Source organism: Brachypodium distachyon, chromosome 4 (assembly GCF_000005505.3).
Source record: "Brachypodium distachyon strain Bd21 chromosome 4, Brachypodium_distachyon_v3.0, whole genome shotgun sequence".
Taxonomy (NCBI): domain Eukaryota; kingdom Viridiplantae; phylum Streptophyta; class Magnoliopsida; order Poales; family Poaceae; genus Brachypodium; species Brachypodium distachyon.
In genome coordinates, this window is record NC_016134.3 from 38,217,181 (window position 1) to 38,243,701 (window position 26,521).

General features: G+C 46.5%; 4 protein-coding genes and 1 pseudogene across 7 annotated transcripts; 4 read left to right on the plus strand and 1 right to left on the minus strand.

Annotated features, from left to right (window-relative positions):
• Window positions 1-8,137: 8,137 nt before the first annotated feature.
• On the plus strand, window positions 8,138-10,340 carry LOC100837512 (transcription factor bHLH94). The gene is made up of 3 exons (XM_003576579.4): window positions 8,138-8,976; window positions 9,083-9,526; window positions 9,863-10,340. Exons 1-3 carry the CDS (start codon window positions 8,515-8,517, stop codon window positions 9,971-9,973), a joined length of 1,017 nt encoding a protein of 338 aa, XP_003576627.3. The 5' UTR covers window positions 8,138-8,514; the 3' UTR covers window positions 9,974-10,340.
• Window positions 10,341-11,246: 906 nt separating this feature from the next.
• Window positions 11,247-16,154, minus strand: LOC100838331 (E3 ubiquitin-protein ligase RING1). 4 transcript variants are annotated; one of them, XM_024454951.1, is made up of 3 exons: window positions 14,259-16,154; window positions 11,737-11,871; window positions 11,418-11,654 (listed from the first exon to the last, which is right to left on the minus strand). In XM_024454951.1, the coding sequence occupies exon 1, from the start codon at window positions 16,002-16,004 to the stop codon at window positions 14,943-14,945; it is 1,062 nt and encodes a 353-aa protein (XP_024310719.1). In that variant the 5' UTR covers window positions 16,005-16,154; the 3' UTR covers window positions 11,418-11,654; window positions 11,737-11,871; window positions 14,259-14,942. The 4 variants fall into 4 exon arrangements, with proteins under 4 accessions (XP_024310718.1, XP_024310719.1, XP_003576630.1 ...); XM_003576582.4 differs by having other exon boundaries at window positions 11,737-13,753; XM_024454950.1 differs by having other exon boundaries at window positions 11,247-11,654; window positions 11,737-16,154.
• Window positions 16,155-17,068: 914 nt separating this feature from the next.
• Window positions 17,069-19,538, plus strand: LOC100830672 (annotated as a pseudogene).
• A 1,283-nt stretch (window positions 19,539-20,821) lies between these two features.
• Window positions 20,822-21,875, plus strand: LOC100830982 (blue copper protein). The gene is made up of 2 exons (XM_003578217.4): window positions 20,822-21,114; window positions 21,228-21,875. Exons 1-2 carry the CDS (start codon window positions 20,952-20,954, stop codon window positions 21,563-21,565), a joined length of 501 nt encoding a protein of 166 aa, XP_003578265.1. The 5' UTR covers window positions 20,822-20,951; the 3' UTR covers window positions 21,566-21,875.
• Window positions 21,876-25,296: 3,421 nt separating this feature from the next.
• Window positions 25,297-26,245, plus strand: LOC100838630 (blue copper protein). Its single transcript, XM_003576583.4, has 2 exons — window positions 25,297-25,517; window positions 25,615-26,245. Exons 1-2 carry the CDS (start codon window positions 25,355-25,357, stop codon window positions 25,938-25,940), a joined length of 489 nt encoding a protein of 162 aa, XP_003576631.1. The 5' UTR covers window positions 25,297-25,354; the 3' UTR covers window positions 25,941-26,245.
• The last annotated feature ends 276 nt before the right edge of the window (window positions 26,246-26,521 follow it).

Genomic DNA, 26,521 nt, shown 5'->3' on the forward strand with positions numbered 1-26,521 from the left:
CGCGAATGGATATGCCGTATGGGCACCATATTCTTGGCGTCCTACGGCTAGGATAGGAAGTTCTGAACTGCTGACGCCAAACGAGCCCACGCAGCCAAAGCAGGTCCTGAACTAGTGAACTGAACTGAGGTTGCCGCACGCAGCCGCGTACCACGGTGGCTTCGAATAAAAAGTAGATCGGCGAGCATCCCCAACGTGCTATAGAATTTGTCAATAATGAATAAAGTTGTTCTCATGGACAGCTTTATACATTATGGTACGTGACCACAAGCCCAAAAGCTTAAGGTCATGGCACAAGCTGGTGGGCTGCCCACAAGGCTTAAAATATTCACATTTAGTGAAAATGTAATACAATAACATTATCTATCTTCATTCTCTTCTCATTGTTTCTGACCGGCGGGCCTATCTTATGGACTGGTTTGGTCTGTGAGATTTCTTGTTTGCTTTAAGCTCTGTGCATGGGTCCCACCTTATGGCAATTTTGACCACATACACTGTTGATGCCCTAAGGTGCGATGAGCAACGTACTAAGTGTCAGCCTGCGCTGTGGTGCGCTATCGCCAGACGCCACCCGGTGGGCATGCAGGCATGTGGCCAAGTTTAGCAGCACGATTCGCCCTGCCCTGATCCGCTCTGTTCTGGTGGTAAACAGCCTTCGGGTGGCAGATCAATATGGTCGCCTGTGTCAGCTCAAACTAAAAAACAACAGGAATATGGCTGTCTGTGTTTTGAGTAGACCACCGCGGGCAGCTCGCCAGCAACTGGTAGCGACCGCAGACTACGGCCAGCGGCGAGGAATTTAGCGTCGGAGGTACCACACTTTTGCACGCACAATTTAACTGCCGTGTACAGACATCACAATTCAGGGCACATGTTCAAAACTTGTCAAAATTTCAATGCAAATTGTTGCGGTCGATCGAGGTGGGATACACATAACGACAGTGTGTACAATTAATTGCCGTCTGCAAACAATTAATGCAAATTGAATGTACAAGTTTAATGTGTATTCACTGCGTTCCATAAGTCTTGTAGAGGGAGTATGAAAATTACGATACCAAACATGTTGACGACGAACATTTGCACACTTTTTCTATGTGAGAACGCCGGCAAGTTTCATTGGACCTCATCTCTTATTTAATCTGCAGTCACTTTGGTTGACCCGAAGATTTCGAACCATAACCATATCATTACGTTTAGGAAAAAAACTGCAACAAGCCTTAACGGTTCAAAGACTTCATCACCAACAGCTGTAACCCTGATTCTCCCATTGTTCTTTACCATTTCTATGCTTCAAATCTCGAGATCTCTCTCTCTAGTGCACCCCTCAAACCAATACTTTGAGAAAGGGTAGAGAAAATCTCGATCTAGGGTTTCACCAAAGCAAAAGTTGATTCTCCTCGTTTTTCTTGGTGGATTTTGTTACTCTTGCGATTTTGTGATCTCTAGCCGGAAGGTGTCTCCTCAAGGCCACCAATCTTGTGCGGTGGTGCTTGTAGATTCGGAAGTAGACTCCAATTGAGTTGTGGAGTCGTGCCGTTCTCCTTGTTTACAAAGGTTCGGCGTTCGCCTTCAAGTAAACCATTAGTGGAGCTCACCTCGCCTTTGTTGTGTTGTGAGAGGAGAATACAATGAGCCTTTATGATGTCTCTATCTTTATGGTAGAGCTCTCCTCCAAATGAAGACGTACACCACCTCAGAAGGTGGAACTTTGGGATAAATCTTTATCTCCCGTGTGGTATCTTTCTTACTCCTTTACTTACTTGTTTTACTTAATTGTCTATCCTTTGCTTCGGCTAGTGCACTTCATACTATGGTTGCATTCACTTTAGAAAATTTAGTAGGCACTAGGATTAAGTGTTTGTATCTTTCAAGAAAAGAAAAGAAAAAGTTAAAATTTGTTAGTCGTCTATTTGCCCGCCCCCCCCCATCTAGTCGACCATACTGATCTTTCACTCAGATTTGCGCTCGTGTTGGAAACGGCATGAATACTCTTTTTTGGACTGATCCTTGATTGACGGCCAACGAGTTAAAGACCTTGTTCCTAAAATCTTCAAGCTTTGCCCTAGAGTTCAGCTGGATATCTCGGTGCACGATGGGCTTTTAAATCAGAACTGGATGCGTGGCATATCCCCTAATTTTAATGAAGATGAGATTGCTGAACTTCTGTCTTTATGGGACAGTGTTTTTGGCTTTCAGCTGACTGAGGATAAAGATTGTTTCCGGTGGAGATGGAATAAGTCAGGAGCCTTCTCAGTCCAATCTGCCTACTCAGCATTCTTTGAAGGGAGAAGTGAAGCACCGGGGCACGTCTTGATTTGAGACTCGAAGGCTCCAAGCAAATGCAAGTTTTTTCTTTGTCTTGTTTGCATGAATCGCTACTGGACAGCCGATACGCTGCAACGTGGTTGTCTCGATCATCCGGCTGACTGCCCCCTTTGCAACCAAGTTCCTGAAACTATTGATCACCTCTTGGTTGGCTGTGTTGTTGCTAGAGAGGTTTGGTTCAAGATCATCGCTTCTTGGAGGAAGCTGCAGTGGATGCCGGTTGCTGATTCTTCGGTGATCGGCTGGTGCTCAGGTCTTCAGGCTTCTGACAATAGTTGGAATGGCCACGGTGATCACTTTGACCTGTTGGATGATTTGGAAACAGAGAAACAACATTGTCTTCGATGGCGCCTCCTCCAACGCGTGTAAGATCTTTTCGTCAATTTGTGCTGAAACTGATTGTTGGCTGAGTGCTAGGACATCTCTAGGAGTGGTTTTGGTTGCGTTCAAAATGTAGCGTTGCCATGGAGAGACACCGGCTACTTTGTAAACTATATCATGTACTGGCTGCTTTGGGGTTTTCCTTTCTTCTATAAATGATGATATACCAGTTCGGTGTACTCTAGAGAAAAAAAGCAGTCAAAAAACGAACAGATAAAACTGTTAACATATGCGCAACTGAGAGTTTAAAAGATGAGCTGTTTTACAATACCCCGTGATGAATATCGGCCATCTATTGTTGAAGATCCAACGATCCTTGTGACACACTGGCCTACGACTTAATAGGATTGATAGAATACTCATATCAATAGGATTGGCTAAGAGCAATTTGAGGATGGGTGACCGACTGGAAAGTTTCTCCCGAGAATGCATGAGTGAGGACAAAGTGTGCTGGAAAGACATGTGTTGATCTGTGGGGCCAGTTTTGAAGCCTACTGAGCTGCCAGAAGTGACGCTGGGGTGTTACAATCCTAATAATATATTGCTGCAGGGGCGGAGACAAGCTCCAGGCAGAGAGGGCCGTGGCATTGGTAATTTTATTGATTTCACAATTTTCCCTGGGTCTGACTTGTTAATTTTAGCGATTTGATGCAACGGCCCTGGACTTGACAACGAAATCCAGACTCTACCACTGTATTGTTGGTTAAACAAAACAGTATAGAGGATATTTTAGGAACATCAAATTAAGCCCACGTTTTGCTCCCACACGGCCCACGATCATCCTTTACAGAAAAGACATTCTCTAAGTCCGGTAGACAGATGAAGAAGAACAATATTTTTGGGGAGCGAATTCCCCGGCCGACACCACCCACGGCCTCGCTCGCTCTTCTCATCCGACTTTTGCCATCCCCGAAATCTCTCTCTCACCTCAAATTTTGTACACGCATACAGAGCTAGACGATGAGATCAAATGGGCTCAGCCCATTAGCAATTGATGTTCACGTAAAAAATATCTTCAATTCTTTTAAATGACAAATATCTATTTTACCCTTACCAAATCAAGGGTCCAGATTTATATACTGCTTCCTATACCGTAAAATCTCTCTAAAAGATGGGAGTAAAACTGTACTAGTAACATATACGCAGCTGAACACCTTAAATAAACTTGTGGCCCCTCTATATATGCTGCTGCTGCTGCTGCTGCCGCCTGCTGCAGCGCCCATGATCAGTAGCTTCCGGGACGCAACAATGCTGGCCGCTCTCCACTGCCGCTGCAATCTGCATGCATCGACGGGTCATGAAAGCTCTGTAGTCTGGACCATGGCAGCAGCATAGTATCTAGATGCATTTTTAGAGAGAGTGGGAGGAGATATGTGCGTGGCAGGCCAAACAGTGATGTGATCAGCCAGCACGGCAGATTGGCAGGGAGCTGGCTGAGCTCCCTTGCTTTTCACTGATACTACTGCGTGCTGCTGGGCCAAACAGCGCGACACTGCAGTCGCTGCTATAGCTTCGCGCCGGACTGCCGCAAAGACCTCTCTCGATCGTGCCGTCGATCAGTTTGAGCGTTGTTCCGACTTTGCTGTGCCGCTCAAGCAGTGACGCTGGCCACTGGCAAGCTTCAGTGGCAGGCAGAAAGAGTGGAATCCATGGTTGATTCCAAATCGAATCCGTCTGCTTGGGCCAAAATTATTGCTCCGTAACGTTCAAGGACTTGTCCACCGCGGCGCATTTTTTTTCAGTCCCATTTCCCCGGTCAGATTTGCTTGTGCAGTTGTGCTTCAGGATGACAATGGATAGCCAAAATGTAAATATCCATGGATATCCAGCCCATGGATCACGGGTATGGATCGTTTTTTCGATCCATGGATATTCACTCATGGATACCCGTCAACTCATGGAGCGGGTACGGATATCACATTTGATCCATGGATATCCATGGATACCCGGTATTTAATGAAATAAATAAATTACTGACATGTGGGCCCGTTCTTTATGTCATATAAATAATATTCTTCCACCCAAACCCTAACTCCCTCAAGCCCACAATCCCCAGTTCCCCACCCCACCAGGCCGCCGCCACCCTCCCTCTGTACTCCCGTCCCCGACCCCCCGATCTCACCCCGATGGCCCGATCCCCCCATCTTCTCTCAACGATCTGACGAGCTCCTCCCAGTCCCTGCCTCCCTCCGTCCCATCTCCCATGCTCCCTGCCGGCCCCAAAGCCACGAGCTCCCTCCACCCCTTCCCTGCTACCTCTCCCTTCCCTGCTCTCTCGCCCCTCGCTCGTCCCGATGCAGCCGGCAGAAGATGTCATCGGGGATGGGGAAGAGGTGCAGAGGCTGAGCGGGAGCGGGAGTGGGCACGGGCGTGGCGGACCGGCCCGAAGCCTTGAAGAACAGCCGAGGAGCGGGAGCGCCGGTAGCGGGTCGGCGCAAAGTGGAGCAGCACCAGCGCGCGGCGGAGCAGGGATCGCCGGCAAGCAGAAGCGGCCCATCTGCCGGCGGAGGATTATCCCACGGTCGGCCACAACAACTCCTGATGGTGAGTTCTTCCCACTCCACTTTGCTTCTATTTGTAGCCCCGATCTACTCTATTTAGAGCATTTTGAGTTAGATGGCGAGTCCACTGTTAATTTTGCCATCATCTATCACAGAGCAGTATTATCAACTCCGGGTACTAGCTCTTCACATGCGGCATTATTATCAACCCCAAGTTCTTCACATGATACTGCTACAGCACCCATGGTAGTAGAGAAAAGGTTTAGTAATAAACGGACAACATCTGATGTTTGGGAAGATTTTACATCAGAAGAAATCAAAGGACAATGGAAAGCTGTATGCAATTGGTGTCATAAGAAATTTGCCGGAGAAGCAACCTCTGGTACGTCACACTTGCGTAATCATAGAAGTACTTGTGGTGCTCGACATGCACCAATAGGCCCTTCACAACAGAAATTAAGGCTATCAAAAGGTGCAGATGGGAAAGTAAATGTAGAGAACATTATATTTGATCAAGAAGTAGCTAGAAAAGAACTTGCCTTGATGATATGTGTCCATGAGTATCCTTTATCTATCGTTGATCATCTTGGCTTCCGAAAATTCTGCTCTGCATTGCAACCAATGTTCAAGCTAGTGTCTAGAAATACTATTAGAAAGGATATTTTGGGGCTGCACGAAGTCCAAAGGGACAGCATGGTTAAGTACTTCGCCAACTTCCCAAATCGAGTTGCAGTAACTACAGATATGTGGACAGCTGGCCATCAAAAGAGAGGTTACATGGCAGTTACTGCTCACTATATTGATGGTTCTTGGAATCTAAAGAGCTTTCTTTTGAGGTAAAAATCATTTTTTAGGCATCGTCAATATGAACTGTTTAGATATTTTAGTAAATCTGAACCTTTATGTTTCTTTTATGGCCTGGTTTATGTATGTGCCATGTCCACATACAGCTGAGGTGATATGTGAAGCTTTGCATACATGTCTTGTTGAATGGCACCTTGAGAGGAAGATTTCCACGGTGACCTTGGATAATTGCACATCAAATGACAAGGCTATGGAGATCTTGCCAGATAAGTTGGATTGTAATTCTCTTATGTTGCGAGGTTCTTTATTGCATATGCGTTGTGCTGCCCATATATTAAATCTGATCGTGAAAGATGGATTGGGTGTCATGGAGGATGGTATCGAGAGGGTACGTGATAGTGTTGCATTTTGGTCAGCCACACCCAAAAGGCACGAGAAGTTTGAAAAGATGGCACGCCTTATGAATATTGAATACGCCATTAGGATATGCCTTGATTGTAAAACTAGATGGAATTCTACCTACATTATGTTATGTCGTGCATTACAATACAAAGAAGTGTTTGCTAGACTTGCTATACGTGAAAAATCCTTTGCTTGTCCAAGTGAGGATGATTGGCTGTTTGCCAAGGAGGTTTGTGATAGGCTGAAAGTGTTCTATGATATCACAGAATTGTTGTCGGGTACTAAATATGTCACAGCTAATCTCTTCTTTCCCAAAATCTGTGGTATTCGTTTGGCAATACGTAAATGGCATGCTAGTGACAACCCTGTTATAAGAACTATGTCGGAGTTAATGATATTAAAGTTTGAGAAGTATTGGACAGATGTTCATGGTCTTATGGCTATTGCAACCGTTCTAGATCCACGATATAAACTGCATATTTTAGAGGCTTTATATCGGTCTCTATATGGATATGATACAGCATCCATGGAAGTTGCAAAAGTTAGGAGGTTGATGCTGGATTTATTGATTGAATATCAACGTGGTTCCGAGGGTGGTGGCACAACAAATCTGGACAACACTGTTGCTGCTCATAGTGTTGCTGATGTAGATGAAGTATATTCAATATTTGATGAGTATATGTCTTCACAACCCGCTGCCTCTTCTTCTCAAGTGCGCACAGAATTGGATCTATACTTGGAAGAGGCTCCACTCCCTAGAACACAAGATCTAGACATCATAAGTTGGTGGAAGATTGGAGGCATTAAGTACCCTACCTTGCAGCTGATTGCTCATGATATATTATCTATTCCTGTTACATCAGTAGCATCAGAATCTGCTTTTAGTGCTAGCGGAAGACTACTTAGTCCACACCGTAGTCGACTTGCACCCAACATAGCTGAAGCTCTTATGTGCATGCAAGCTTGGTCTCGAGCGGACATGTTAGGTAATTCATTTCTATAAAGGAAGTTTCTATTCCAGTTCTTTTATGCCATGTGAAAGCTAACTTGTGTCTTATCTTTGCATTAGGTGATATTGATATTGATCTTCTTCAAACTGTTCTTGAGGAAGAAGAAGAAGAAATGGTAATGTTCTCATTGCAGCATTGCTCATTTCTATGTTTTGTGTTCTTAGTTTTAGGTATTTAATTTACGTTTTCCCAATTCCCATTGTAGGAAGCAACTGAATCAATCATCACCGAAGAGTGAGGAGTTCCAAGCGGCTAGCAACAAAATCAATCTTCTATATTCACCTATCAACCGTTGTGTTGTAATAAGACCTATTATCTTATGCAATTGTGTGAGACTTTGTGTGAGCTATGTAGTGCTATTGTCTGACTATTGTGAGACATTTGTGAGGATTATATTGAACTCATGTTATCCTGCTGTTCGCTGCTGTTATACTGTTGTTCGCTGCTGCTGTATAATGCTGTTTGCTGCTGTTATACTGCTATTTGCTGCTGCTGTACACTGCTGTTATACTGTTGTTTGCTACTGTTGTATACTGTTGTTTGCTGCTATTATACTGCTGTTTACGGTGTACATTGCATGGATATGAATAATCCATGGATATCCGGATACCCGTGGATATGGATGTGGATATTGTTTTGGATCCACGGATATTTTCGTGGATGGATAGTTGGTTTGACGATAGATATGGATATGGATATGGATGTGGTCCACCCGTCCAGACCCGCTACTCTTTCCTGCTACTTTCCCCCACGAGGCCATGGTGGCCTTTTGGGCGAGGAAGCACGGCCCACGCACTGCCATGCGACCAAATCATGGCCTAATCACACACAAATCTTCGCTACCTTCCAAACCCTCCCATCAATCGAAATCCCTATATACGTGCTGCAACCTCTCGATCGTCATCGCCTCCCATTCCGTTCCTGTTCCCAAAGCTCTCCCCTTCACGTGCCCAACTTCCAACCCAAACCTTGTGTTGCTACAACTACACGTAGTACCGAGTACCGACCGCTGCCATGTACAAGACATAGGAGCTAGCTAACTTTTACCTCTTCAAAGTTGAGAGCGACCCTGTGTGCGGAGCTAGCTAGGCATGGCATTGGAGGCCGGGGTGCGTTCACAGGCTGCTGGTCTCTTCGGTCGCTGCGACATGGCGGGAGCAGCTTGGAATCCATTCTGTGGAGGCTACGGGATGGTGGATTTGGACGGCGGGGAGTGCGCCTGGGACGCGGCCGCGTGCTCGTCGACGCTGCTGTCTCAAGGGTTGATCCATGAGGTCAGTATCAGTATCCCTGACGACGCCGCCGCCGCCGATCCCTTGCTGCAGGGAGAGTGCTCCGGCGGTCGCGGGAAGGTGAACGCGGACGGCGCAGCACCGGTGACGGCGGCGGCGTCGGGGCGGAGGAAGCGGCGGCGGACGAGGGCGGCGAAGAACTGGGAGGAGGTGGAGAGCCAGCGGATGACCCACATTGCCGTCGAGCGCAACCGCCGCAAGCAGATGAACGACTACCTCGCCACGCTCCGCTCCCTCATGCCGCCCTCCTTCTCCCAAAGGGTAACATGCCACAAACACCTTTAATTTGGCTTCCCTTAGATTCTCGATTTCTCGTGCACGAACTAGATCGGGTACAGATTTGCTCTTTTGGCTGCTGTACGTGCAGGGTGATCAAGCGTCCATCGTTGGTGGTGCGATCAACTTCGTCAAGGAGCTGGAGCAGCTGCTCCAGTCGCTGGAGGCACACAAGCGGTCTTCGTCCCGGCGCCAATGCACGGCCGACCTCAACGACGCATCCCCGCCGCCGCCATTCGCCAACTTCTTCACCTTCCCACAGTACTCGATGAGCGCCGCCACCGTAGCACCGGCGGCGCCGCCCACAACCAGTGACGAGGGCAACGTCGATGCGTCCGGATCATCAAAGCCGTCGGCGGTGGCCGACGTGGAGGTCACAATGGTGGAGAGCCACGCCAGCCTGCGAGTGCTGGCCCGGCGGCGGCCCAGGCAGCTGCTGCGGCTAATAGTGGGCCTGCAGGCCCACCGGCTAACCGTGCTGCACCTCAACGTCACCAGCGCCGGCCACATGGCGCTCTACTCGCTCAACCTCAAGGTACACCTCACCTCACCTCACCAACCACACGTTCTTCCTGTCCATTAAACCCAATAAACAATTCCATCTACTAGCATCTGATAAGACTGATATGCATGAATATGGCTCTTAGTCCAAAGTTTACAGTGTCTCTCGGGTTAGCAATCTCACACTGTTTCAGTCTGGAACAAGCTGGTGCCTAGGTTTCCGTGCTTTTTGTATTTAGCATTGTCTTGGACAACACCGCCTCCAAATTTACCCCATGGTTTTTTTAATTACTACTCCGTAGAACCGTTGGTTAACTTTTCTAATGGGAACGTATAATGTGCATGGCCATTTCATCGTCAATGCATGCAGGTGGAAGACGATTGCCAACTTACCTCCGTGGATGACATCGCAACCGCGGCTCATCAGATCGTCGAGAAGATCCAACAAGAGCAGCATGGATGTACTCCTATCTTAGAGTAGCGCAACTTCAAGCCTGCGTCTGTGCCACACTTTAGTTATTCTAGCAACTTAATGTCGAATCAATGGACAAATTTGTTCATAGCATGTGATGCAGGCATGGTAGCTATGCACGTAATGCTTCGTAGGTTCAATAAGGATGTGCAATAATGATTAATTCCAGACCTTGAAAGCTCAAGGCAGAGAACAATTCCATGCAGGGTGGACATGACATTCCTGTGGCCTACCGTATTCCGTAGGATCAGGCACAATTGGCAGGTGCTGTTCCTCGACCTCTACCAGGGATTCTGTTCCCCTCGTGAAGCACCTGGCCTTCCCTGCCAAAACACCAAAAATACAGAAAAGAGCACAGAAGCCTTTTCGTTCCAAATTAACCTTATGATTCTTTATTTGGTTCGTTCAATACCGTAGTAACGCATTTATACCATCACTAGTATGCCATAATAAGCCCGTTTTTGTAAAGAAGAAAGAGCCTTTTAGGGAAGGGAGGCAGCAAAGCACAGATTTGAACATAAATCAGAGTGTCAGACACACGGCAAAACAACACAAGCTGTGTCATCTCATTGACCCAAGAAAAAGATTCTAGAACAGGGCGCTTTACCTCAATAGCCTTTTCCCATTTCTATGTAAGCATGATTGACCAAATAGTGAAAAGACCTGCACGAACATCTCATTTCCGTGATGCTCTTGCACCTGATTGATAGACCGACAGGACAAAACACATCCGCAGCTTGCTCTCATGCAGCGTGTCGTCTTCCTGCTTCAAAATGTTCTGCTCCAATCAATGTAGCATCGTTGGTAAAAACTAACAAGTGGAGTTACTTGAGAATAAAAATAAACAGCAGCACTAGTGGAGACACAATTCATCCAACAGTTTGAGTTAGGGAAAGATGTGCAACTCATTATCATATTTAGTGTGCATGCATGTTTCCAAAAGTAAATAGTGTGGATGGATCATGGATATGTACTAGTGTGTACACACGTGTAAGCACATGCATGTTAGTGTCCATATGTGGTATCGTCTCATCGTAGATTTGTTAATAATGGTCCATATGCTCAAAGACTGCCTTTTGCAGAAATAGGGGACAACAAAATTGGAGACGACATGGCTGGAAATATGCCAAAAACTGGTTGTATACGCCAAGATATGATTGACTATGGAGAAACTATCTCAACAGCAGACATGACATGCAAGATTGTTCCGTATTACTTAATTACTCTGTAGTAGAATAACAGCAGCTTAATACTATAACATAGTGAATGTGGACAACCAATATCAATGAACATGGCATAGATCACATGTTTACAAGAGCTTGTAGAAGGACCTACAGAGTTGAGGTCTTGTTCCATGAGTACATCAGGATGATGAGAACCACCTTAATGTTCTAACAAGTTCAACACTTGACCTCGCGGAATCGATACAACATTATCCAGAAAAGTACTAATCAACAGCGAATTAATAATATAGATCCTCATTAAGTGGAGTAAAAAATTAGCCCAATTCGACCGTTTGAGATATCAGTCACCGATGGACTCAGTTCAGATGGATTTGGCTCTTAAGAGTTAGCGGTACACCGGTTACATGTCAGTACAATTGTATTTTTGTAACTTCTATGACGGTAAATCCTCAGTAATCACTCACTGTGGGTAGCAGTTTGCAGCAATTTAGCAAAGCAGTCCAGTCCTGTCAACTCACAAAGAACACCCTGGTAAGATCAAAATGTAGTACCAGTAGAACGTTTACAAACCTTCAGAGAAACAGCTACCTGTAAGCGTCTTCAGGGAATTGGAACATTTGGGTACATAGTCACCGGTTAACCAGGACTTAATGTTCAGCCAGCCCGCTTAATCTTTGAGAATAAGCTGAATCTGGAAGAATTTAAGCTGAATCTGGAAGAACTCTGTAGACAGAAAGTGAAGGATCAGAAGCCACACCAACACTATGATACTTAGAAAGAAGCTTTCTTGGTTTTCAGAGACTTCATAGCGAGCGAGGTGCCTCCGAAGCTACTGTGTATTGAGTTATACAGGCATATAGACACATTTTGATCTCAACTTTCTATAATGGAAGGGCCTCATAGACATGGAAATATCTTGAAGAACAAAGGTAAAGAAGCTAATGCAACTAAGCACAAAGAGATAAAAGGCATATGTTCGTACAAACGCACGGAGTAGGATATCATCAACCAAAGTTTCCTGTGGGCAACTGCAGATCAGCAGCGATGAGCCCAATCAAATAGCAAATAAACAACATATAGACAGATTAACATATGTGCAATTTTGTTTGTCTTGATTCTTAATAAATAACTCTGCCTGAGGACAGGGACTGGGAAGAGAAAGAGGGAAGACAAGGATGGAGAAAGAGGATGAAAAGGGGGCATAAAGTCAGCATAAGTAAATTTTCAGTAGTTGGTGGGAAGAAAAGGTGAACCAACAGCAGAACCTCGGCAAAGCACCAATGGAAATCTAAAATATGCTGTCGGTTGCTGTAATTTTTTATCATGTAATACAATTAACTCTATGCTTTAGCTCTAGAACAAAAATGAGGTGCTTCGCACATCTACCAAGAAGGGAATTTGGAGGTACATATATGCTGAATAATAACTTTGAAGTTGTGATGAAGCTTCAACATATCAACAATTCAAATATCTTTTGGGCATCAACTGTGAAATTGGAATTTGGAAGCACTACCAACCAAAGAAAACTTGAACACCAATGTTTAACTAAGACAGTTAAAATTGATGTGACAATGTTTTTCTCCTCTATTACAACAAATGAATCATGTGGTAATTTTTTTTGTCTTTAAGATGGTTTTCTTGATGAAACATCTTTTAGGTATTTGACAGGCAGAATGTTACATGTTCCCTCCAACTACATGTATGAATGTTCAGGCACATGCATGTGAACTGTAAGGTGAAATTTAGGAAGACGGTTATGAATTCTTAAGTAGTTTATAACCCAGAAACTTATGGATTCTTGGATGAGCAGATATCCAGGTTTATTTTATATTCATGAGTTCTCTAATTTAAATCTGCAATATACTCCCTCTGTTCCTAAAATTAAAGCTTATTTTGTTTCCTTTGACCGAGCCTTTGACCAACAATTAGTCTATTAGTATATAATATTTGTGAAATAAAATTGACATCATTGCATTCATATTTCAAAAGTACATTGATGAATAAGCCTTGATTTCTATCACATAAATCATACATTGATGAAGTAATCCTTGGTCAAAGAAAACAAAATAAGCCTTGATTTTAGGAACAGAGGGAGTAGCTTGAAGAGCAGAGACATATATAAGAACTTTGGTATAGCAATCCCTTTCCTTGTCATAATCAAAAGTATGATAAACATTTTTATCTACTCCCTCCGATCCATATTAATTGTCTCAAATTTGCTCAAATATGAATGTATCTATGCGTAAAAAACGTCTAGATACATGTAATATTTCGACAAGTAATATGGATCGGAGGGAGTAGCAATTTCACAAAGTATAATAGCATGCCCAATTTGTTTAAGAGTTGGGAAGCTTGTTCTTTAACTATACACCTCCTATACAGTCTGGCAGTTCACATGAACAAGAGAGAGATCATATTATGTTTTTTTGACATGGAGAGATCATTGGAAAGACAAGGAGCATAGATATAGAAAATAAATACGCACTAGCACCTTCATTAGCAAAGTAGTCACAAATTTGTAATGAAAGGTTGTGTTATCTTTCCTTATTTGAGACTATTATTCCAGAAACGATTGAAGACCTGAAAAAAGGATATTGATTGCCCCCTGGTACATTGAAACAGGGTTTGTTACTACTTCTTTTTAGCATTTCCTGTACAATAATTGCTTACAGAAAAATGGACACATGTCTTGGCTGTAATGGAAAGATGCACACAAAAACGGGTTATGCTAAGGAAACATAACCGTCAACTTCATCTATAGCTGACAGAAGTTGTAGTTAGATGTTGTCAAATCATTGCTTTGTGAAATATCTTTCTACACCTTAACCAAAACACAATTTTGTTAGCAACTATATCAGGGTTTTAATCAAAGTAACATTGAATGCATATGCACAACCAGTCAGAACTAAAAAAAGCCACTGAGTAGACAGAAAAAAACATGGCCCAAGTGCCAAAGTGGTTGTTTGAATGAGGGGTTGGATAAGGATTTAGATCGAAATAACCCTATTTGAACAGGCTACATGAACTTCATAAACGATATGAGGGTTTTCACATGTTCAAAGGAATATCAACACATAAGAACGAAAGGACTGACAAGAGAAATCAGGTACCTCAATCTGGTGTCTTCCCTTCTTAACCACAGGAGCACAGAACAGAAAGTTCATTATATCCTGACAACAAGAAGAACTCACACACAAATGGGCACATTTTAGCTCACTAGATATCCAATTAACAATGATGCTAACTACTCCCTCCGTTCCTAAATACTTGTCGCTGTTTTAGTGCAAACTTCATTAACAACTATAGGATAAATAAGCCTATTAAATGTTCAATTACGAGTGCAAGTTCTTATAAATAAGCTGCGGATAAATACGTTCCTACAAATGTTCAGCAAGTGTTGATTGCCCAAACTGCAGATTCTTAATTTTTAAACAGTTGAACCATCCCCTTTTGGGAACCATCATCATTGATGCATGCAATAGTCCACTCTTTGCAATATTCCTACTCAAATATTACATGGAAAAGTCAATCTTCAGCTTTTCCCCAAAATTCACTTGAACGAGCTTGGCAAGAGGAGATTATGATACAGAAAACTTGGGAGGTGCAAGTTAACACGAGCACACCAACTCAAGAAATACTTATCACGCAATGATTGCTCTTGTCAACTCACAGATCTCAGATCATATTCTCTCAGAGCTACTTCAACTCTCCGGTATATATTAACAGACACTGACACACTACCAGCTCCCGGCTTTGCTGAGGCTGCACCCCCTTGACAGTAAAACCATGCCAACTCACAGTGGCAGCACGGCGCCACTGGAGTGCCCATTCCGTGAGAAGAAGAAAGTCCGACCACTGCTTGACATCGATCTTCCAATCCTAAAACCGCCTGCCTGACAGGAGGATGAAGATGTCCCTGCTGCCTCCTTCTCTTTCGCCCTGAAGATTTTCATGTTTCGACCATTCGGCAACTTGCGATTAGCCAGCACAGCAGCATCACGCACCTCAGGCACAACCACTAGGAACAATGGCGAGTCCATGGAGGCCGAGCGCCGTATTGGCTTTGCTGGCCCACTTCCATTCTCCTCCACCGAAGCTTCTGTGTCCTCGCTTTGAGTTTCAGAAGAGGCGTCCGAATCCTCAGAACCCTCGGCCAGTGATTCCGACGGGGACAATTCAAACACCTGGTGCTCTTCCGCTTCGCCGCCCTCTGTCCCAGCATCAGCCACCGCAGCAGAGGGAACGACCACGGGGGAACGGCAGAGGGGGCAGTTGACGTGGGCGCGGAGCCAGGTGTCGATGCAGGGCGCGTGGAACGGGTGCGCGCAGCGCGGGAGGAGGCGGACGAGCTCGCCGTCGTCGAACTCGCCGAGGCACACCGCGCAGTCACCGCCCCACCCCACGACGCCGCGGCGGTACTCCTTGGTGGCTATGGACGCGATTGTGGCCTCGTCGAGCCCCACCGTGCGGATGTACCAAACGTGGTGCACGTCCCCTCCGCCGCCGCCGCCCGCCTCCTCGTCCCCATCATCGAACCCTTCGCCGTGGGGCAGCGGGGCGGTGGCCGACCTCCGGCGGCGGCGCAGGAGGCGGCGGCGGCGGTAGATGAGGAGCGCGGAGAGCGCGAGCGAGAGGAAGAGGAAGGCGGAGAGGAGGGAGACGGTGAGGAGGAGGCGTACGGGCAATTGGTGGTCGACGGGTGTCGGGGCGCGCGGGAGGGGCGGGGGTGGGGGCGCGGCGAAGTCGTCGCACTCGTCGCCGCCGGGGCAGCTGATCGGGAGGCAGTCGAGCGGGTTGGCCGTGCAGTTGAAGTTGACGGTCTCGTGGCCGCCGCTTGGCTGCGCCCGGTAGGGCATGGCTAGGCTAGCGCGGATCGACCAGCGGCGGCTGCGCAGCGCAGAATCGATCGGCGAGCGCGAGTCCGGGGCGGTGTGGTGGGGGAAGTCAGGGAGGCGGAGACGTGGAGTGGATTAGTCGTTGTTGGGTTTGGTAAAAGTTTGGCAATTGTGGTTGTGGCAGCAACTGGCGGTGGAGCTGGAGAGCGCACGCACTGCCAGTGCCAAACACTTCACATGCCGGCCTGCAACTAACTCACTGACAGGTGAGGCGAGAAATCCGACCCACTAGTTTAGGCCCACGTCCCAGTGGTGTAGAACGAAATTTTGCATCGTAACAGCCGTCCGTGCGCACTGAAGACTTTTGATTACACTGAATCAAGACGGTTCTTACGAAATGGGAAAAAAAAATACCCAGTCGTGCATGTATCTGTCTAGACTCTAGCACGCCATGGAGCGTGAAAAGGCCATAAGGTTGGGGACGAGGTCCTCAACTCAATCAGTTGGGACATCAGATCACACATGATACTACTAAAAAATGTCGCACATATTGTGAGGGAGTAGTAATTACGTACGGTGTATTAGAGTAAGAAAATGTTAAATAGATCAGGTATTTCTGAATTTATGTGGCGAGTTTTCTTATGGTTACGGAGTTATGTTTTCGCGGCATGCTGACGATTTCGAACGATCGGCATTTGACATTTTGAATTCGTACTGGGCTGAGAAAGTCCACGTTTGTCTTGTATGGGCTGCTTCCATTCGAGTTGTAAGCAATCTGCACCGACCGTAACGTGCAATGGCTGACGGGCCAGGCCAGCCCACACCGCCGCTTTCAAAATACGTGGCCTGAGACAGCCCACGTCGGTCCACAAAGCATGCAGCGATGATCCTCACGAACAAAAGCAAGCTCTTATATGTCTCAAACAAAAGAAAAAACAAGCTCTTGATCTCGATGAGACTTGCCGTAGAACTAATCTCAACGCATACAGATAAGGTTTCTTTTCTACTACTGTACTAGTATTCTAATCAACTCGCCGGTCCCACACTGGCAATTTAGTGCTGACTCGACTTGGGTCCGTTCCATAATTAGCCTGTTTGTTTCTTTGTTTGTTTGTTTCTCGTTCATTCAGGTTTGGGTGCTTTTAGCTTCTGCCGTTTATACATGAAGCTGAGAAGCAATTTTTGACGTGTTTTTTGTGCTTCTGTCTGATAAGCACATCCGATTAGCACATCCGAAGGTGCTCGTCAGTTTCATTGTAAACTGTAAACTGTTTGAGTAGTATCGAGCTAAATCTACTCCTTGTTCCTTTCTTCCCCTTCGTCCACCTACTACGCTTCGGCCGCCAAGCGATCCTCCATGGCGATGCTCGCCTTGCCGCCTACCGATGCCGCCACCCTGCCCGCCCAGGAAGACCCAAAGTACGGGCGCCTTTCTCTCTGATTCTTCGCAGTCAGTTATAGGTCGATTTGGGGATGGAATTTGGTTCCCCTTTTTTTCTTCTGATTTCCTGCATATTCCTATTCCTATGCAGCGCGAGCGAGAAGCCTGCTGCCGACGGCTCTTCTGCTGCAGATCCGAGCGGCATCGACTCAGGGTACGTTTCCTCTGATCCAGAACTGCGATTGTTTTTCCTGTTTTTCGAGGGTTCAACGGTCAACCCGTGGATTTGCTTAAGATGGCTGGCTTTTGTGGACGAGGCAGGTGGGTTTTTCTTGGGAAATCTGATGTAGTTCCGCCCGAACTGGCCGCGGCCGCTGTCGCCGCGGACCACCGACGCCTCGGCTTCTCGCCGCTGCCGATGATACCTATCTGGTAGGGACCACCGAATTGGTAACAGCATAGTGTATCTCTGTAATCTGTGTGGTTCCTGTGTGATTAATCGCGGCTGATAGTCACATACTCACATCTCTGATGTTCTTTTTTCAGGATTCAGATGGTGCTTGGAGGCGTAGTCTACACGGCCGTGCCATTCTACAAGAGGGCTAGGAAGGTCGAAGGTACACACAGTCCAATAATGCTACTTCCTCTTACTTTTGATCCATACAGTATGATTACTAATTTTGCAAACAGCACCCAAATTAATGAGTTCATGAATAGTTTTTTTTTGGCATTGACATTTCAGAATCAAGTTCTTACTGAAATATTTGGGTTGTGATGTTAGGCAAGGCAATAGAAAACGTGGAAACTGCTTTGGACGTTTTGGAGCGCGCCGCCGAGGTGACAGAGAAGCTGGCTGCCAATGTGGCCAATTCCCTACCAGAGGATGGATCCCTGCACAAGTTAGCTGAGGAGATTGAGTACATTGCTGAGGTAGTGGATAAAGATGCACAAAAGGTTGAAGTCATCGTTAAGAAGGTCCGTGCTGACTTATCCTTGCTCATATGCCTGGTCATATACTCATATGCTTGTTTTCGTCTTGCATATCAATATATTTAGCATTATAAATAAGTACATCGCCCGTAAAAAAAGTACATATGTGATGAGATGGGTCATCAGCTGTGCTTTCTCATTAGATGTTAATGAAAGTTACTCCTAGGAATAACATATACTAGTGCATTGGCTTTATGTTAGTTGTTGTTATTTGCAAGGAATCAAGGACACATTTTTTTTATGTGGTTCTGCAAACAGAAAGTATTAGAAGACCTTTGGCTGGGGAAAGAATGTGCTAACTTGGTAGCCGAAAAAGAGTGTCTCCATGGGTTCTACTTCTCTCCAAGCACACTTCAGTAGCTTCATTTCCAAATTTTCTGCAGTCATCCAGATTTTGCACGACAAAAACAGTAGGAAAATTACCTAGTGCCAATGAAATAGAGCCAAAATATGTACAGCAAAGTAACAAAATTACAAATAGTGGTCAGACCACTCTTGGAACTGTCTTTTGTACTTAGGCTTAACTCTGAAGAACCAGGGTGGCTTTATGGCTAAATGTTTGCTTCCAGCTGACAACTTGGCAGCACATTCTCGAATATTTTTACATTTCTAGTAGACCATATCACTTATGCACCAAGTGGCCAAAATGATATCTTCCGTGTAGTAAGGTGCCTGAGGAGCTTGCTTCAAATTGCGCAGCATGCATTATATCTAGAATCTAGATAATTACATATAATTTGATGCGCCCTATTAAAGACTGTTTCACCGCTAGTACCTTGGGTTATGAAATGTCTCAGCTGACCTGGTCATCGTTACAGATTGAAAAGCTCAGCGACCAGATCGACGCTGCAGTGGAGCCTGTTATCGAAGAGCTCGAGGAGGAATTCAAGCCGAACCAGCGTCCACTGCTGGATCTGAAGCCCAGAAATGACCACCCATGTATAAACTGGGAAGTAATTTAGTGTTTCCGGGTGTTAATATTGTTCAAATTTCTTTCAGTTCTTTGTATGTGTCAACGTGTAAATATGCTTGGTGTGCCCTATGAACTAGAAGTGTGCCATGGTTATAGTAAGACATGATGATGTCACTGGTCTGCTCGTATCTGAAGCGGCCTGGATCCTGGTTGTATTAAGAACATTTACGATGGAATCACAGTTCAAATTCTTAACACTGCATCTGAATAATGCAGGTGTATGAGCGTGCATCATGCCATTATCTTTCATGAGGTGCATTTTGAACCAACTCTTCATTCTGCAGTCTCACACAAGAAGCATGGCACACAATGCTGATGTCAAAAAAAAAAAAAAAACATGGCACACAATGCAGTCTCCATACCGCCATGGAAAGAATCTGCCATTCCATGGCTCCACTCGCTTGGCAACCTTCTCGACCAGACTCGCCCAGTCCGAGACTAGAGCTTCCGGTCAGGCGGTCACTGACAGTGAATCCAAGAGACCAAGATAACTGAAGGAAAGTGAATCCAAGATAACTGAAGGAATCTGTTTGCAGTTTAGCATGTTCGCAGCTGATGTATCAGTATATTTTCGCTCCTTAAAGAGGCTATAATAAGACTGTAACATGAACAAAAATCGACAAAACAATAGCACGTTATCCGCATGCACCGGTCCTGATTTATTATGCTTGAGACCGAGTCCGACCCTCTGGCGTGTCCGGCCGGTTGTGTCCTTCGCGTTAGGTGAAGCACGTTTGGGTCAATGCGTTAGGTGAAACAGCATCCCATCTGCCTCCGTCCCCGGCCGGCCGTTCGTTCGTTCACGTACAAGCACATCGCCGTGCAAAGGATACACCTGTGGGAAAACGACCTAGCAAAGAGCAGGGGAAGCTAGCTAGCTAGCTAAGCTAACCCATTACTAATTCCTTTGTAACCTTTGTTCCTTCCTCATACGCTTTGGCATCAGTTCCCTGACCATAGAGTCATCCATAATTGTATATATCATCAGCTCATGCTTTTACGTTTTCAATGCCCCTCGAGGCCTCGAGGTCTTCAACGAACTGTCTGTCCAAAAGCTCGCACAAAATGCATATGCTCCGATCATTGAGAAGTGCGGATGCCAGCGCGCGGCACGAACAATGCTGCGCAGACGGAGATGCCGACCAGCTGCTAGTACTAAAAAGCCGGGCGCAGCTTTCGCGCTCGTTGCCTCCTGCAAAGGAGAAGGAGAAAAGCTTTGAGTCGCGCCGAAGGCATCCCGGTTCCATTGTTCCATTCGCTTCGCTTCACACGCCAACACGTCTAAGTCTTGGCACGTACCCAGACCAAATGAATAGTGTTGTTTGGAGAGAAATCAAATCGGCAAAGGGAATAGACATATGGGCCCGTTTCATTCTTTCTTTAGTTGTTACTAGCTAGTGTCACCGGAGAATTTTGATGGGACATGGATGGGTATCATCGGTGATGTGTTTACGACTATAAATAGACCCTCCAACCTCCGGTCAGGTGTGCAGCACTGTTACAGAGACAGTAGGAGTTTGGTACATTCGTCACACCTCCATATATCCTTGTCTCCCTTCCTGTGCCAACCTCTCGCTCCCGCTCCTCTGATCGTCCTAACGCGCGGGAGATTACGTGGTCGTTCATGGCGTCCTCTTCTGTTGCTCTCGTCGCGCTGCTTGTCGCGAGCTGCGCCGGAATGGCTGCGGCGGCGTCGTTCACCGTCGGCGACGCGCAGGGCTGGGTGGCCGGCATCGACTACTCCGGCTGGACCAGCGGCAAGTCGTTCGCCGTCGGCGACACGCTAGGTAAGCAAGCTCAATCTCTTCTAAATTCTTGGGCACAAGCACTTGACAAATTATTGTGTAAGTACTGTACGTGCTAGTAAAATTAACTAATTGCTGTCTTTGTTCGTATGTAGTGTTCACGTACGCAAGCAAGGTACACACGGTGACGGAGGTGAGCAAGAGCGGCTACGCGGCCTGCTCCGGCAGCAGCGCTCTGGGCAACGACGACAGCGGCTCCACCACCGTCACGCTCTCCACACCGGGCACGCACTACTACATCTGCAACATCCCCGGCCACTGCGCCAGCGGCATGAAGCTCGCCGTCAACGTCGGTGGCGGCGGCGGCGGCTCGTCCTCGGGTAGTGGTGCGGGCATCCCGTCCGGCGCAGCCGCTGTGCGCGTGCCGGCGATGAGCGCCGCCATCGTCCTTGCCGCGGCATCGGGGGTTCTGATCAAGGCCGCGCTGTTCTGAGGAATTAAGCGCGCGCGTGCCAGGGCAGAGGCAGTGCAGGGGTTGCAGTTTGTTTGGCCGGTCGGTCGATGGTTTCGTGTTTATTTTGTTGAGCTAGTTTCTGGTTACGTTATTTGGCGCTGTCCTTCATCGCGCACTTGTGTATTTATTCACGTTAGCCTGTGATGTATTTTGTGTGTGTCGTCGTGCGTGAGGTTGTGCCTGAGCATTTGTGCATTTTTTATACTCCGTGACAATAATAGTACGTGTAACTAAAGAGGATTTTCAGGGTACCCGGTACTCCAAAAATTTATATGGAATACCGAGCAAATCTCACCGTCCATATTAAAAGGAAAATTAGACATTTTCAAAAGGGTACAAGATCCAGGGGAAAAAACTGTCGATCTGGGCCAGTGCAGTCAAGTGGCAGCGGCGGTCCCTCCCGATCCTGATTGGAGGAACTCCAGTCGAGCGGCGGCGGAGCATGGTTGATGCATGAACGAATCATCAAGTGATTAATTAGATTAGTCAGCAGCCATTTAGAAAAGAACACGCAGGAATCATTAATTTTAGAGTTGGAGGGACCCGATCAATTTATCTTGATAAGAAGCATGAATCACTTCGAGCGTCAAGTGATTAATCAACAAGTCTTTAGGAGAGATAAATCCATTCATCAAAAGCCATATGCGTGCATGCGTGATCATGGCAGGGCGGCACTGAGCTGCTCCATCTGTTCGTCCGTTGTCCGGCACGGCAGCGGCGGCTTCGTCCACTTCGTTCCGTCTCTTAGTCCAGCCGCTGGCACGGTGCTCTAATCGCCCGCTGGTGTGGCAACATCTGCGTCTGGCAAAGCAAGATCCCATTTTTTTAACGCACATTGAGCACCAGCACCGTCACGCAATTACGATTTTGCCCTGCAATTCATGGTACTCCGGTAGTTTTTGATCGGTACTCCGTGAGCCTAACCATGGAGTACCAGATAATACCGGTCGTTGGATGAAGACAAATGAACGGTTCATATTAAATCCGGGGTACCGTAAAAGAGCTCTGTGTCGTACAACACTCGTCCGTGCGTTCCAGCCTCTTCTTCACAGGGGAGGCGAGATGTTTATTTCGTGATTTTCTCATGGGAGAAGTCTCATGCATGTCAGATTTGGACATGTCACTCGCGACATGGGATATGCATATTTCTTCTTTCCTCGGTCTGCCTTGGTGACCGAACCTAGCTCAGGAAAGACCCATGTCCGCGCCGAATCAGGGTAGACTAGGGTGGTCGTGCGTGCCACGTCGGTGGCGTACTAAGAAAAAAACTTTTCCCATTTGGTGACTGGCGAGTGATGAGTCATTAAAAGTGCTTCATGGGATGAGGGTGATTTTTTTTTTCAACCCTCTCTTAAATTTTTTGAAGAACTCAAAATACAATTGTAGTATCTGAACTCACGCACTAACACACATCAGACGCACAACACGGCACTCACACACCCTATCCGTGCACAAGAAAACCTACAAGTTAATACATACATACTTAGATTCCTAGAATCAGCAGACCGTGGACAACGTGTACGTTGCACTGTTAGTACAAACATGGGAGAGGCGAAACCACAAGGGATATCTAAATCCCGGTGAGACACCCACGAAACACCCCAACCGGGGATGAAACCAGCTGGCGGGCTGCCTGCTCAACGGCCAAGCTGGCCACGAGCAGGCGTTCAGTTCTGAAAGAATATTTCTTATTCATCAGAAAGAAAACGTTCACAAGCTAGGTGTCTCCAATGGAAAATAATCCTAAGGGACCTGATCTCTCAAGAGATCACGTGTATCATATACTTCCTTCATTTCACAAAGGTTGGCGTATTTTGTTTCATTAAGACAATGTTTTGACCAATGAAAATTTTATTGACATGTGTTTTTCACACATGAAATTTATATCAATGGATTCGTCTTTAAAAGTTCTTGCTAATGATCATGATTTCGTATCATATAACTTACATATTAATAAAGTAATTCTTGGTCAAAATCTTTGTGAAATGGAGGGAGTAATTAACAATCAAAACTAATCTCAAAACATTAGGAGTGAGAAAAAAATTATGATTATAAAACAAGGATTTTCTTACGTGTCACAAGATTAACACGGTCTTTCAAGCAGGAGGAGATACCCGATCTCTTGGGATTATTTTCCATCTCCAATAGGCTAATAAGCTATGAGAGAGACAACTCTTTTTTTCATTGTCCTCCGTACTTTCAGTTTCTTCATATTTTTCTTAACTTTCAAACTTTTAAACTCTTAGTCTTTCTGAAAAAAAATTCTCGGAAGAAATTACGAATTTGAGAACTTTTATTAGAAATCACGTTCGGTTTTGTTTAGAGGAAAATTCAATGAACATTCAAAGATGGATTGGACTTTTTGTGGTGTTCTTGAATTTTTTTACCTAAAAAAGTAAATTTCACAAAACCACGCATTTTCTGCCTAAGGTTTCACAAAATCACAATTGACGTTGATTTTCTCACTAAACTACCAGCTTGAGGCATGTCTTCTCAAAGAATCAATAATATAAAGTTTACAAAACCACACATATTTGTAATTACTAGGTTTTCACATAGCGATAGTTTATCGCCAATTGTCTCACGGAATCACCACTCTTCGGATAGACGTTCTCACGTAAACAAAATCAACCAGATTGAGCCATTTGGGAGTGTGTTTCTAATAGATGGGGTCCTCATGTCATGTGACACTTGGCCGGCTGGCCTTTTTTTTAACACTGATATGGCTTCATGTGACACAAGACATGCGAGCCCCATTTGTCTGAAACGTTGATGTCTTAATATAACAGGTTTTGGTTCCGTGAGAACGTCCATTCAAAAAATGGTGGTTTTATGAGGCAAATTGTGGTTCTGTAAACCCAGCTACAAAAATGTGGTTTTGTGAAAATTACAATGCTTAACCGAGATTCCTACAGATGAGACCCACGTATAAGTGTCGTTCTTGACCTCCTATTCCACGTCCTGGCGCTTGTTGTTGCCGCTCTTCGCGCCGCAAAGGGAACCAGTTGCGATCTTTTGCCGGAGAGAACTGCCGCGCCAATGCGCCATCCCAATCTCCTTCAAGCCGATCGCTTCGCAGTTAGTAGTAACCTCGGCGGCTTTGCCGCTTCCTGTCCCCGTCCATGACGGCAACGGCGTCGAACTCCCCTAACCCTCTCCTGTCCGTCATGACCGCCTCCTAGCCCTCTTTTAGCGGGAACGCGACCGGCATGCATGTTTGTCCGGAGCGCGCCCATGCACCTCCGCCTCGCACGGCCGTGGCTGGCTAGAGACCATGGTTCGCCGCGAAACCATGCCGATTGGGTTCACCTCGGCGTGCTTAGCGCCTGTTTTTAGTGCCCTCGACGTATTGATTCATGATGTTGAACAGTTATTCAGAAGCTCATTCGATGCTCGAATCGAATCCGATCAGACATCACACGAGTGTTCCCACATGTGTAGTGCGGTTGCCAGCGCGCGGCACAAACAGGCCTCTGCACAGGCGGCGGAGATGCGAACCTGCAGAATGGCTATCGCTGATTGGATCACTGGAACTTGGAAGCTTCGAGTCGCACCAAAGCCGTTCTAATTTCCATTCCCTTCACACACTGCACTTCCGGAGTAGTCCTACCTACAGTTCAGGAGAAACCAAAATCAGAAAAAGGAAATTCGCCATGGGCCAGTTCTGAAACTGCGAATCTGTGACGTGTATAAATAGACCCTCCAAACCTCCTGCCAATTAAGCGAGAAGCAGAAACAGTCTATCCTACAGCTTAATTGGACTCGATCATGGCGCCCTCCCCTGCAGCTCTCGTGGCGCTGCTGGTGGCGAGCTGCGCCGCGGTGGCTGCCGCCACGACGTTCGATGTCGGCGACGGGCACGGCTGGGAGACCGGCGTCGACTACGCCGCCTGGACTTCGGACAAGACGTTCGCGGTCGGTGACACACTGGGTGAGAAAGATCACCTTGGGTACAGAAACACAGTACTGCTCCTAGCCCTTGGCCCGTGTTGGGAAAACTGCTGATTTGTTTGCATATGCGCGCGCAGTGTTCAACTACACGAGCAAGGCGCACACAGTGACGGAGGTGAGCGAGAGCGGCTACGACTCGTGCGCCAGCGGCAACTCGCTGAGCAACGACGACAGCGGCGCCACGACCGTTACGCTCACGACCGCCGGCCTGCACTACTTCATCTGCGGCATCGCGGGGCACTGCGCCGGCGGCATGAAGCTCGCCGTCACCGTTACCGTCGCCGGGGCAGGCGTCGGCTCGACGACCGCGGGAGGACTCACGCCCGCCGCCGCCGCCTTCCACGTGATGCCGGCGATGGGCGCGGCCGTCGCTGGGGCTCTGATCACGCTCGCGCTGTTCTAAACGTCTGACTAAGCACCCGCGCGCATCGTGTGACGGTGTGAGTGACCAGGGTATCTGGTGAGACAGGCGAGCGGATTTACTGATGTGTTCAGGTCTACGATAATAAGTACGTGTGCTGTATAACTGGACTACTGTTTGCCGTTTGGGTAGGTGACTTGTGCTAGTGGTAAATAGGTAATCACACAACTGAACAAGGATATCCATGCACACACATGAGTTCTATTTTGTTCCAAGATAACAGGAAAGAGAACCCTCTCGGAGGCACTACAGTAGTGGCCATGCACATGAGTTTATTACCTGTTTCTTGTGGAATTTTTCGAAGGGCCAGCGGCCGAAATTTTTATTAGAGCGAAAAAGGAAGTACAGGAGCTACACTCAGGAGCGAAGAGCTGCCAGGCTCAACATACGTTTCTTGTGGAATTCCTGGGTCTGAATCGAAGCCATAGGGTGTCTGATAATCATTGCCTGGTTAGACTAGTTGGGTTAAACATCTAATCACCTCTACCTTACTGGCTCTACACATGTCTTTGCAACAAAAGATTTTCACCAATCACCAGGGTATTGGATGCGTAGCTTTAGCA

What these genes read in the sequence shown, in the direction of transcription:
- LOC100837512 (XM_003576579.4), top strand. Translation starts at nt 8,515, where the DNA reads ATGGCATTGGAGGCCGGGGTGCGTTCACAGGCTGCTGGTCTCTTCGGT. An exon ending in CGCCCTCCTTCTCCCAAAGG is followed by an intron (nt 8,977 to 9,082) that starts GTAACATGCCAC and finishes CTGTACGTGCAG; the next exon opens with GGTGATCAAGCGTCCATCGT. An exon ending in TCTACTCGCTCAACCTCAAG is followed by an intron (nt 9,527 to 9,862) that starts GTACACCTCACC and finishes CAATGCATGCAG; the next exon opens with GTGGAAGACGATTGCCAACT.
- LOC100838331 (XM_024454950.1), bottom strand. Translation starts at nt 16,004, where the DNA reads ATGCCCTACCGGGCGCAGCCAAGCGGCGGCCACGAGACCGTCAACTTC.
- LOC100830982 (XM_003578217.4), top strand. Translation starts at nt 20,952, where the DNA reads ATGGCGTCCTCTTCTGTTGCTCTCGTCGCGCTGCTTGTCGCGAGCTGC. An exon ending in CGCCGTCGGCGACACGCTAG is followed by an intron (nt 21,115 to 21,227) that starts GTAAGCAAGCTC and finishes GTTCGTATGTAG; the next exon opens with TGTTCACGTACGCAAGCAAG.
- LOC100838630 (XM_003576583.4), top strand. Translation starts at nt 25,355, where the DNA reads ATGGCGCCCTCCCCTGCAGCTCTCGTGGCGCTGCTGGTGGCGAGCTGC. An exon ending in CGCGGTCGGTGACACACTGG is followed by an intron (nt 25,518 to 25,614) that starts GTGAGAAAGATC and finishes ATGCGCGCGCAG; the next exon opens with TGTTCAACTACACGAGCAAG.